General features: G+C 37.7%; 1 protein-coding gene across 12 annotated transcripts in view; it reads right to left on the bottom strand.

Annotated features, from left to right (window-relative positions):
- Positions 1–13,872, bottom strand: part of LOC135220661 (gamma-aminobutyric acid receptor subunit beta-like) — a 424,244-nt gene that overhangs the window by 150,169 nt on the left and 260,203 nt on the right. For all 12 annotated transcript variants that reach the window (XM_064258030.1, XM_064258029.1, XM_064258022.1 and 9 more), the window contains one exon: positions 5,649–5,737. In XM_064258030.1, coding sequence (XP_064114100.1) covers positions 5,649–5,737 — 89 coding nt within the window. The remainder of the gene's footprint in view (positions 1–5,648; positions 5,738–13,872) is intronic.

A 13,872-nucleotide genomic window follows, 5' to 3' on the forward strand; every position in this document is an offset into this window, starting at 1 on the left:
ATCGGTCACCAACAAGACTTTTAGCAGTCTACTCAAGGCACTTCCTTCCCCACTGACATTCTTATATTTGTGTTATCCTGCACTACAAACTTGCTTCACTACAACTTTGCAAAGATAGCATTAGAGGCCAATTTCACATGCTGAAGTAGACGTCTATTCACATGTCGTGAATAGACGTCGAATGCGAACTAAATTGTTTAACTTAACAGATGATCTTACTTGGCCACACTATATAGGTGAAATGACCAGAACAGCACAACTTGACGACGCAACGTCATCCCCAGCAATTAGATGCACTCATGTCATTCGAGACTCCCACAAATTACATTTTCATTAACTAGAAAAATGTTTTGCCCGAAATGTCAAAAAATCTACGATTCCCATTTTTCTTGGCTTCCCGAACGAATGAATAAAACTCCTTAGCGCGAGGTTATGCCCTCAAAATAAACTAGGAATGATGTGCGCCCATTGATTATAGACAGTACTTAGAAATGGTTCTCCTGCTGTGCTGAAGACGAGGAAAAATGGAAAGGAGTTGCATATATACTCGTTAGCGAAAGTTCGCGGAGGAGATTCAATGATATTTAACGATGTCTTGGCGCATTACGAAATATTGAAAGCTGATGAAAAATAGCGGGCGCTCTGTCGTCCTTATCGTCATTCTGATTGTTGAACTCGCATGTAGCAAATGACCTACGAGAGAGAGAGAGAGAGAGAGAGAGAGAGAGAGAGAGAGAGAGAGAGAGAGAGAGAGAGAGCGATTATCTTAATAGGGAGTGTGGACCTACAGATTGGTCGTATGAGCAAGAGTCTGTCTATGAAGCCTTAGGTCAAACTTAATCTAACAAAAGTTTATGTGAAATAGAAACACTTTTGGAGTGTGTCTGTGTATGGCACAACCAGTATGCAAATAATTTCCTGGTGATTCTTCAGTCAACGTACGTCCGAGAAGAGGCTCTAAAAATAAAACTGAGGGAAAGACAACAGATAGAAACGCAGACCGCTTCCAATACCTTGGTCGAAACCACTAACAAAAGAAGTATGGCTTTCCATTTATGTCTCTCAGATCCTTTGGACAGATTTCTCTCTCTCTCTCTCTCTCTCTCTCTCTCTCTCTCTCTCTCTCTCTCTCTCTCTCTCTCCATCGCTATTTTATCCTCGCTGTCGTCGTTAAATAGGCTTTGGGACGTTGCGTGACTTTTACGTTTATCGCTTGTTTCGTCTCGTTTTTTTAGTAGATCTTTCGATAAACAAGAAAATAGCATGTCGAGATTGATTAAAAGTTAGTGAAGCACAGAGGATGGTATTCAATATGCATGTACATTAGGCGAGATGAAATACATATACACATTACATAAACGCATGCATTCTTTTTATAAATATATCCCTTACATTATTATATATTATATTCTATATATTATATACATACATAACAATACATACATACTACGTACATACCATACATATATATATATATATATATATAATAATATATATATATATATAATAAATAATAAGTAATAATAAGAATAATAGTGATAATAATATAATAATCATAATAATAATATAAGGGATATATTTAAAAAAAGAATGTAAAACTGAATGCATATGTATATATACAAAGAGGAAGGGGCAAACTTTTTCGTGAGCGGGAGAGAAGGCATTTCCTCATGTCACAGAGCCTGGCAGCAAGGGCAGTAACTCGGGCCACTTCGAGTGGCACTTGCGAGTCAGAGGAGAAGGCTGGTGGTGAGAGGGTCTGTCCAAGAATAGGAGAGAGTTTAGATAGGATACAATTCTCAGTACAGACAAACGCATCAGGAAGAAAAAGGCCGAAAGAAGATGATACGCCAGCTCTCTATTTTCACTCTTTGTTGAAATCTTTTCCTTCCAAACTCGACTCGGGGTACACATACGGCCCATTCTATTGACTTAGGTGGGCGCCATTTTCCTCCGTTCCTAACTTGGCTTTGGTCCCTTCATCCTTTGGAAAACCGAAAGCTACAAAATGAAAACGGGCAGGTGGTGGAAGGGGAGCTTTCGGTATTTTCTAGCTGTCCACTACACGTCATGTCAATAGAGACCACTCCCTCTCTTGCATGTCACACAAAGTGCCCCGCCCATGCCAACCCAACCCGACCCTTCATTGCCTTTTTCTTCTTGTTCCTCCAAACGTTCTACGTGAGGTGTATTGCGTCTGCCACATCACATTCTTTTCTTCCTGGCTTCCTGGTGTTCAGCCACGGTCTCTTCTATTTCATCTTATTTTTAGAGAGAGAGAGAGAGAGAGAGACGAGAGATGAGAGAGAGAGAGAGAGAGAGAGTAACTCGAGGCGGTTTTTTGTGATTCTTCTCACAGGGACAGCAGCGTTTTGAGATTTCTGTGTTTTCCTTCACGCGCGAAAGAAATAAATTCTTGATAAGTTCCGACGCTACCTATCTTTCCGGCCTCTGCATCTTTTTCCTTCCCCGTTTCTTTATTTCCTTTACTTATGAAGGAGAGAGGCTAACGTCGTCGTAAGCAAAAATATCTGGGAATAACTCACAGACAGGCTTTGGCTCTTCTTTGTCCTTCTCTGTCAACCGGTCAGGTCTTCGTTCTCCTAACGATCGTGATAAGATCTCGCTTCTACTAATAGCGGTTATTTTTCTAAACGAAATGTTACCACACGTTTAAAAGAAAATCTTTTCTTGCTAAGCCTTCAAGTCTTGACTCGCCCTGTTCTGTTGCCACAAAAAATAAAAGTTTAAAAATAATTCTGGAATGCTGTAATATTTTGGAATTTAAAAATCTCTGGGAAATTTCATCTAGTATAGAGTTTATATTGCAAATCAAATTAAAGTCATTCATATAAACAATCATCTCATGACCAATGAACAATTTTTCAGAGATCGAGATACATTTTTGGTATTTAAAATTACAGTACATTAATTCTTATTCTTGTATTAAGGGATCTCGAGGCAATTTCTTATTCTTTGTACACATTTATATTTCTAAGACTATTTGGACAGAATTTCCCAATTTCAAGATAATTTCGAGGTCATATTTTGTTCTGACGTCTTTTTAGATGTCATTTCTTTTCCTTAAGGATGACTGCTTACGAATTTATTCCTAAATAAATAAATATGATTCCGACGGAATATCCTTACGATAATCACAAAGGTTCGGGAAAATGAACGAGACAACATGAACACTCTGATATTCTTTAGAACTCTCATAACGGTAATATTTCAACATAAACCAGTGCCTAACTCTCTGTTAGCCATGGAATATTTCGAAGCCAGCTGCTGGAGACTGAGGTCTGAAGGCACAGTTCCAGAAAGGTCTTTGGTGACCTATTCTTTCTTGATTTGATATAATTCCTGTTCGATTGAAGTAACGGAATATTATGCCAAATGTGGGATAAAAGGTCACACCTTTCAAATCTTCGCAAAACATTTCGCTTCCACATTAGTGCTCGTTATCATAAATCAAGATTACCAAAGATCAAAGGTAACTTCAGAAAGGTACAGCTTATTTCACGTAGAGTCATCGTGGAACAGTTGGCACCTGAAAAGACTATTTCGACCTTTTATTTGCATGAGATTTACCTTTCAGAAAAGAAAAATGTCCTATATCTAGCCACCAATTTCACATCTTTTGATCAATATAACAAATTTAAATTATTCTTTAACATTTTGAAATGAAGGAATCATGTTAATGAATGTTGAGGTGAAAAATAAATGACGTCCGTTTAGATGGTTTTTGATGTGATGGAAATGCTTACGGGAACACAAAAACATTTCTGAACTGGACAGAATTATGATGTTATTTTATGTAAATAACAGTGGTAACGACGTACAAAATACAATGATGTGAACAACATAGCGATGATGACATGGCTGAAACAAGTGACTATGCTGAAGATGATGATGATGATAATGGCGAGATGGAAGATGCACTTAGTGGCAGATTATAAAAAATGACATCAATCAAATATCAGATGGCAATGAGGCTGCATTAAGGTCGGTGAGATGTAACCTATGAGAAACAATGATGACTCTACGAGGAGCAGAGGGTGAAAAGTGTCGAGATGGATGATGGGCAATGCAACAGAAGAAGACAGAAGCCGAAGATGGCTATCAGGGCCTCCTATATCATCATCTTGGTGAAGAGAGAAAAGAAAAGCGCTTACAGGTAATCAGGCCAATAGGAGAAGTCTTACTTTTTGGACGAACATTTCTCTCTACCTTTTTTTATGGAGGAAGACTCATGTTTACAAATCTCTCATTTGTTATCATCAACTTTCAATAGGAGTAGCAATGGTTGAAAGGGGAAGTTTTAAGCATCCTCGAGGAAAGTTCGCCACTGATGACTGACGTCTCCTATTGGCTCGAAAAAAAAAAAAAAAAAAAAAAAAAAGATCTACAGCAATGGGCCACGAGTAGGGTGGTGATCACTCTATTACAGGCTGAATTGTAGAGCACAGAGAAGAAATGACCAGGTCTCTTTATTAAAGCAATTTCTGACACAATGAATGACAAGGTGTTTGGTCTGTTAAACAAAAACTGTTGAATCTGAGATTTTTATACCTGTTTGGCTAAAAGGAATATTTCCCTCGGAAAATAAAATTTACTTTATTTCGAATGGTCTTATCCCAAGTGAGATTAATCTGTAATTTATCCATATTTAACCAAAACATAACATTAATTATTATGGATTACAGTTTTAAAGTTAACAATGACATTATTTTTGTTTCAAAGAAATTATGATAAGTTTAGCAAACGGCATCACTTCATTTCTTCTATAACATTAACTAAAAATCCTTCAAACCAAAGAACTTCACCCTACTCGCGTTCCACTGTTTTCAATAAACTACGGAAGAAAACAACAACATCAACAACATAGGAAAATTACAATGACAGAGAAACAATAGCACTAGTAGTCATCAACTATCGTATCATGAATACAATTCCGTAGCACTGTTAGGAAGCCATCTTGATGCAGGGCTTATAATACTGTACATAAAAGATGAACATCAGTTAAACACTTGATTAGAGAAATAGTCGTGTGCTGGTTTCCCCACCCTCGGACCAACATGATCCATCGTCACTATTAATCTCGCGCATCCGCAAGTTCATTCTGGATGGATCATGTTGGCGGAGCGAGGGCTGGGAAAGCACGACACCGTTGTTTATAGTCTGGAACGAAGGAAACGAAGATAGGACGTGGAAGGACTAATGAGGGAAGAGATTAGCTGGGAAGAAGTGTGAATGTTCACACCTTGCTGCTATCATCTTTTATTCAGTATCGTGTATAAGCAAAAATGTAGAATTAACGGCAGATGAAAAAGCTAAGACATTTGAAAGTCATCATCGAGGAAAAATTCTGACATGTATCGTTTCTCGCTCCGGAGGGAAATAAAATTTCATTTCTGTCGTCCAAGATCAAAAAGGAGATAAATACAAAAAACTACGTTTTTTTGACAATTCTTTCACGAAAAAGGAATCTGTCCTTGATCTTTACTTCAAAGCATATGTATTCTTTTCTTATTATGAAAATATGAAAATCGTTTCAATCATCTGCATTTACTAATTTAGAAGTGAGAAGAAGTTGGATTGTCGTTCTCGTAATGTAATAAGGAAGAGAAATGATTTGGACAACTTACCTCCATAATTGGGTCTGATTCTCTTGTCATACCCTGTTTGTAGGGAATCCAAGATGGCGGAAATGTTTACATTATCCTTCTTCATGTTACTGGAAAGAGAAAAGAAAATTGTTTGATTAGGTCCTGTTTCATTTCCTCTGAGATTACACACACACACGCACGCACAAACGATTACGGATCAAAACAAATATGTACAGGCACTTACGCAAACATAAAAGGTTCGCATTCAACCATTATGAAGGCAAAGATACAAGGGGCAATATGTTAGTTCTGTTCTTTATCATAACACTCACTCACTCACTCTCTCTCTGTGTATATATATAGGTTTATATACGTATATATAGTATATATATATATATATATATATATATATATATATATATATATACAGAGAGAGAGAGAGAGAGAGAGAGAGAGAGAGAGAGAGAGAGAGAGAGAGAATGTTTGTAAATCCTTCGAAAAGATGGAGAGAATTCTGAAAAAGGGAAAGAGAACGAAGATGATTTATCAGGATGGCGACATTACAATTTCATTTTATTCTGGAGAGAGCGCCGAGAACGGGGTCGCCAATATGTTAGACTTTCCCTGGCTTGGCGTCTATTTTATGTATATCCTCGAACTCCCACTGTATGCTCTGACCTCAAACTTACGAAGGCGCATTAAATGGATTTTCTAACGAGAGGTTTTAGTCTATAGCCGGAATTTCAGTCTCGTTTCATCAGTTGAATATCTAGAAAAAGTATCATAGGGTCCGATGGCATTACAGATAATTGCGCCAGAAAATATGACATAAATATTTAAAAGTCAATCTTACAACTATATATCAAATAAAACAATACACGCTTATTATGACACCAATAAACATTTCTACATGGATCATTATATCTTGTTTCTCTATATAAATAAAAGCCAATGGCCTGCGCGCTCTTCTTCCTATATTCGCCTAACAAGGGGACCGAGGGAGTGCGACAATTTCTTCAAATACACGAAATTAGAAAATTCTCAAGTCAAAGCGAGGGACGCGCGAGAAAATACAGACTTTCCCTTCTTTTCTTGTGCGCTACAAAACGCTAGCAAGAAAATGACTCCATCAAGAGCAGCTCCAAGTGTAAAACTCCAGTGTTTGCTGGACGTTTTGCCGGCTCAGAAAAGGCGGCACTGCCGCTTTGTTTTGCAGGAGTCTATGTTAGTCTTGCAGTGGGTGAGCTTCCATCTCTTCACGCGGGGCACAGAGAGGCCGGATGGACGGGCAGCTGAGCGGGCTAACGCTAAGTTGCACAGATATCGCCACATCAACAAAATACTTCTGACCAATTTTGACTGGAACAAGAATGATGTCTCCGAAAGTTTGATTCTGGGTTAACGAGAGATTCTTTCAACCGGGGAGTATTTTTCATCACTCTCGCACACCACTCTTTCCTTGAGTTTATTTATTTTTGTTATAACTTTGATAGGAAGGAACTATTCTATCTTTCCTATTTCGGTATTGTCCTTTCTGGCTCGGGCGTCTTCCGAATGATTGGGATTCTTACCGACGTCGACTGAACATCAGTCAAGCCTTTGAATGCGGGTTCAGGCGGTCAGGTGTTACAGCCATTGTCAGCAATTCTCGCAAGAGATTGGAAGTGAGGGGAAAGGAGGAGGCGGGTTTTTAGAGGACGTGGGGGGAGAAGGGCATGACTGCTGAAGGAGGAGAGACAAAGATGGGGGGAAAGGATTATGGAGGAAGTTTGGGTGGGGGGTGGGATCCTTCTTGGCCACTGGAGGAAGGCTGGAGGGGCCGAGCACGGCTGGGCTTTTTTGTGATGCTCATCCAGGAGCCGGAAGGAACACTAATGCTTACAAATTGGCAACCTTTTCCTCCGGGCAAACACCACCGCATACTCTCTTGCCTAGATTGGTTACAAATACAGACAGACAGACACACACACACAAACATAATCTTTAGCGCTCTTTCTCCTTGGTAATTTTGTTTATGTTGTATATTAGGTAATTTGCGTTCTGCAAAAATCTATTCGAAATAAAGCTTGAACAGCTAGATCTCGAATTAGCTGAACTCTTTGAGCTGACCAGAACGGATATTAAGAATTTGACGAGATTTAAAAGACGATTCCTAAAGTTCTGGTTATTCGAACCGCTTGTTCATTCATTGGTTTTTGTAATTATAGTCAACACGAGAGCAATTTTATCTTTCTTTTTCATTAGCACCCTAACAGGATGCCTTCTGAGAGTAAAACTGAAGAACAATAAAATTTAAATCTCCTTGACATACTGACGGAATGTTTTCGAGTGACCTGGTAATACTAAAAAGGAAAAAATTAATAAAAAACACAAGTATAATTGTTAATATTGTAATTGTTACCATTACAAGTAACATTTAGGATTTTAATGTTAACAAAGAATCAATGATTTATAAACATTACCTCCGTTATCTATATTTCAAAATTATCGGAACATGTGGCTGTCGGGGTAAAATCGAAACACCCTAAAAGAATTACATCGACAGAATTGTGTATTCAAACTGAGAAAGGAAAACAGGAATTGTTTTAGCGGCAAGATGTCAGAAGACATTGAAGTTTTAAATTCTTCGGAGTCGGCATAAATCGTGAAAGACAAGCACGAATACACTATATACACAAATAGTGGAGGTACTTACAAAATGAATAAGTTCTGACTAAGGAATATCATTTAGTAATCATTATTGCTTATTAAAATGATTCTCGTAAGACATACTCTTTTTTTAAGACTGAATAAATGAATTATTTTTACAAATTAGCCAATCATCTCTAAACAAACTATTTGACAAACGAAGAAAACAAAGTACCATCAAGGGTGACTTCTGAACTGATAAACCTTATTCTTGGAACCTGAGAGATGACAGGAGGCAGGAACAACGGAATATGAGAGGGAATTCCAAAGTTTAGCAGTACAAAGAAGGGTATCAGTTGTAGGAAAACAATGCCTTTGTTCCAACGCAGACAATTCCATTTCCCAGCGAATACATCACATGAAATAATAAGAGTTCAACTTTGATCTTGAAGTCAAGTTGAGCGTTGTTCCAACCCAGAGTTTCATTACCGAGCAATTTACACGAACAATTTACAGTCAAATACCCAGACTCTTGAAAAAGTTCTAGATTTGTTACAGCGCAGGTAGTCCTGGTTTTAAGCAATTGCACGACTTACGAATATCAGTTGTGTATCAGTCTGGGTAGTTCTAACAGCAGAGGCAAACCACATGGAACAAGTTCAACTTGCCTCTAACGCCCATAGTTCCATTGCTAAGAGCTTAAAACACTTGAAAAAGTCGTCAGTTTTATTCTGATGTAAAATAGTTCCAAAGGCAAATGACATACAAATGATCTTATTTCCAAGTGAGGCAGTTCCTTTGTATTGTAACCTTAATACTTGAAAACAAGTTCAGAATTGTTTCAGCACAGTTAGCTCATCGCCAAGTAACTATTCAACTTTAGAAAAGTTCACCTTTATTCCAAATCAGAGAATCCAGTTACCAAGTGGATCATTATTCGGACGCTTTGTTCCAAAAGAAGCAACTCCATTGTCAAGTAATTACACCACTTGGAAGAAAGTCTGCTTTGTTTCACTGTTTCAGGTGACATAATAACTCTATGGCCAAGTCTCAACTTGAAAAAGAATGCAAACCTCTGCTTCATTTTAATGTGGATAATTTACCTGTCAAGTGATACCACTTTGTTCAAACAGATACATTTAATGGCAAAAAATTAAAAAAATGCAAAAGTTCCATCTCAGATAATTACACTGACTAGTTACTACAACTACTGAAAAAAACTACCCTTTATCTCAGTGCCGATAGTCAAACTGTCTCTTGATTTCTATTTTGAAAACATCGTATATTCCACCACTGATAGTTCAATAGATAGTAAAATATGCCACATGAAATAGTAAAAAATTGTGCCAAAAAGATTATTCCATCGCTAGGTGATTTAACTAGAAGAATATTGATTCCGGTTTGTCCTAATACTGACAGTTCTGTTATCAAGTAACTACACCATTTAGAAAAGATTTCAGCTTTGTCCTGAGACAGAAAGTTCCACTGCCCATCATCCATAACACTTGAAAAGGAATTCCGGTAACTTTAAACGGATATTGTTCTGTCACCAAGTGACTACTGCACTTGGAGAAGTTTTGCCAAGTTTCAACAAATATTTACATTGACAGGACTCTTAAAAACAGGGTTATCTTTTTCTGGCTTAGATAATTTCCAAGTGAACATGTAAATTAAAAAAAATTCACTTATGTTCCAACAACACAGTACAACTGAAATTTGGCTACACGGTGTGAAAACGAGTTCAACTGTGTTGTAAGTCTGATAGTTTTACCAGACAGTTCCATTGCCGGATGTCCATATAATTTAGAAAGGAATTCAGCTCTGTTCCAGCGCAGATAATTTTACTCCAAGGTATTCGATAAACTTAAAAAAGTCAAATCTTTTCAGACGTAAATAGGTACTCCAAATTTCCAGATGACTACACTACTTGAAAGAGTTCAAACTTCCTCCAATATAGAGAATTTCATTGACGACTTAATTTCATTCTTTTGTGAATACCTCGACATTGCTCCATTGCACTGCTCCATTACTTAGTGACCATAGAACTTGAAAAAGAGTTCAGCTTCGTTCCAACGAGTTGAATTCCAATGCAAAATGATTGTCTTACTTGTAAATGATTTCAATCCTTTTCCCACGCAGATAGTTTCATCGTCAACGGAGTACATGACTTACAAAAGGGAGTTAATTTAGTAGATTAATGTCATATCCATAATGAAGGGAAATGAATGGTAACAATGTATGGTTCTGAAGCTCAACAACTACATGGCAGGAATAATAATTACTCAGGAGATCAGAAATTCTTTCGTGATGGCCAAAAACTGAAGGCAATAAACAAATAAAAAATGCGCCGAAGTTTCTTCGGCACAACCGAGTTTTCTGTGCATCGTATAATCAAGGCCACTGAAAATGGATCTATCTTTCGGTGGTCGAGGTATAATGCTGTATGAACCTCGGCCCATGAAATTTCAACCACAGCCCGGTGGTGGCCTGGCCTATAATGTTGCCAGACGTACGATTTAGGCTAAATCTAATCCTAAAAAAAAAAAAAAACATATCAATTTGCAGCTCTGTAGTGTCAGTAGATTTTAAGATCTGAGGGCGGACAGAAAAGTGCGGACGGACAGACACAGCTGTAACAGCAGTTTTCTTTTCAGAAAACTAAAAAAAAACTAAGTAACACCACTGTCAAATTTGGTTAAAAATCGACCCTGTAATTCACGTTGTCTCTTTAGATCTTCGTATAGGTCAGCAAATTCTTCCTTTGCAAATTATCTTCTCTCCCTCTATCTCTCTGCTCTCTCTCGCCCACCCTCTCTCTTCCTCTCTCATGGTCTTTTGTTCCGTTAATGCAGCCATCTTCCCATTTTAAATCCGACAGCGCCCGGGGAGACCAGGCGAAAAATAACTTGAAGCACTTCAGCTGGAGCTTTTGTACAGCAAGGGATATTGTCACACTTTTTTGGACTCTTTAGGCGCTCAAGTGCCATCTTGTTTTACATTGCTTGAGTGCATTTTTAACTCGTAGACTGCGAAGGCTCTTTCGCTCGATCACTGTTTGAAATGCTGTCGAGATTGGGGCCCAGTGGGTCTCTCTCTCTCTCTCTCTCTCTCTCTCTCTCTCTCTCTCTCTCTCTCTCTTTAAGAATGACCAAATGAACTTTCGAGGACCTACGACCGGATGAATGTCTTCGTACAGAAGAAGAAGAAGACGACGACGAAAACGACGATGAAGGGAACAAGAAGGTATTCATTTAGCTGGAAGTGCAGACACGTCTCGTCTATTCTTTTCAAAGACAATACATTTTTGTAGCAAAAATTAATTTCAGTGGCTGATTAATGCTAGATTAACGCTAATTCATTTTCTTTCTCCAAATAAGTATGAGTTTCGGTTCCTCAGTTATAAACTAAATCCTGAGTGGGAACCAAAATTTGAGCAAATTGTATGTTTTAGATGTCCTTACCGTTAAGCAAAATTTTTACGGTTTAGATTTAATTAAGTATATAGATTGAAGCAAATATTCCTCAGAGTTGGCATACACAGATTTCATGTCATGTTTCCTTAGATACTATCTCTTTTTATCAGTTTTTCTACCCACATTAATTATCTGACCTTATGATCATTACTTGAGGTGTCTTTCCTCAGTACAGCAGTCTAACTTAGATTGCTTTTACTGGCAGCTATGTACAACGAGTCAACTAAAGAAAAGCTTATCGGTAAATATCTCTACCGTCATCATAACCACGAATTTTGAGCAGAACCTTGATCACTGGCATATTTACCTAAGTCCTTGTTTGCAATGCCTTCCACTTCCACCCCTGGGCTATTTGGTGGAACGTATTTTTTTTATAGATAAAACAATGTGATAAAAAGAGAGCAATAATGGGAAAAACTTATATAGGAGGCTCGATAGCATAATGATGAAGAAGCCATTAGATAATGGCGTGCATATTTGTATTGCATGTTTATTTGCGAATATTAGTCTTTGTAGTTTTCTTTAAAAGACAAACGTTATATGTAAAAATCAAAATTGAAAAAGTGCCTGAAAAAATACATTAAAATCTTACTGATCTGAATAGTGAGAAGATATGTTGTTTTCATATTATTCAGTAAAAGTGAAAAAAAACTAATTTATTTCTAAATAACCTGTTACCTAAAACGTGGGACCGGCCCCGAGATTAGACAAAAGAATGATTGCTGACCGATTCATACTTTTTCTACTGAATCATTGATGATATTTTGTGCACAAACTTCCATAACATTAACTGTTTCACACATCTTGCATAGAAGGCTCGTCAGCTCCTTGTCATCTCTTTCTTGCAAGTACTTTCTCGCATTCTGGATGTTGGTTCTTTCTCTTTAATAAGTATTTGACTCCATCTGTCCAGCACTTTCTATGCCTTTCCCTCCTTCTTTTTCCCTTTTATAATCCTTTATTCTTATCAGACTGACTACCCATCCCCAAAAACTCTGGCCTAGTATTTCAACGACACTAATCATTTTACTATATTTATGTATCGCTACATTTCTCACCCTTATTCAGTCGAACAATGACCAGATATACCTTCAGCTACCCCTCTTTTCGACACTGCTTCCTTCGACTTGCACTTCCATCTACTCTGCGCTAAGACATAATCCAACAAACTAGTTTCTTCACCATTCTATTTTTCCATGGTACGCTTGTGAAAACTTTTATCTGTAAACCATGTATTCCCAATAACCAAGGCTCATTCCTAACTCATTTCCACATGACTTTCTCCATTCGCATTATACAGAAACCCCGTGGTTATGGTTATCTATTGACAACGTCACCTCTTTCCTTGTCACCAACCTTTTAATTTTAATCAAAAGCACAACTTCTCTTTAATGCTCTCCAAACCCAGCAAGGCAGACTCACATTCCATCTTTCATTATCATTCCTTACAAGTCTTGGCCCGTACACACTCTCTATTAATTCTACGCTACTACACAGCTCGAAATTAGTCATTTATACTTTCTTAAACCACGTCTGAGAGTCACTTCATATGAGACCAATTGCTTAAAATGCCTTGGCTCTGTAGCGGCTATGTAGTGAATGGATGTAATTCTAATGTTGAACTATTAGAATTTTCTTTTTCTTTTACGAGACCAAGCAGAACTAAGTAGATCTTTAGCCGGTTATGGCACTTTACCATCATTTCCAGGGCAAACAGTCCAGCACGATAGTGGAAAGCATATGAACTCTAACATTTGAAGACATTCAAATGAAATATGCTAAAGAACTGAAATAAAGAATGGAAACGCTGAAGTTCAAGTTGTTGCTAAGGAGAGGAAATCTAAACTAATCAACCGTATCTGTGCTACTCCTCGGTCGGTGGTCGTCCTCCTCCTAGCTATCAATCTCCGCCCTGGAAACCTAGTTGGCTCCCTTAAGGGAAAGTCGTTGTTTATTGTAATCTTAATTGCAAAAGTTTAGAAGATTTTCTCCTTCCTCTTTCTCTTCAGATTTCTGGGGGTTTCGCTCTCTTCGCTTATTTATCATCTCACTTCCTCTCTATGTTATTTCTTCCTGTATTTATTTGTTGTTCCTTTCTCCGTTATTCATTTCCTTTATTTCCTGGATTTTAATTCTTTTTCTTATGATCAAACTTTCATCAT

This window comes from Macrobrachium nipponense, chromosome 2 (genome assembly GCF_015104395.2).
Source record: "Macrobrachium nipponense isolate FS-2020 chromosome 2, ASM1510439v2, whole genome shotgun sequence".
Lineage (NCBI taxonomy): Eukaryota > Metazoa > Arthropoda > Malacostraca > Decapoda > Palaemonidae > Macrobrachium > Macrobrachium nipponense.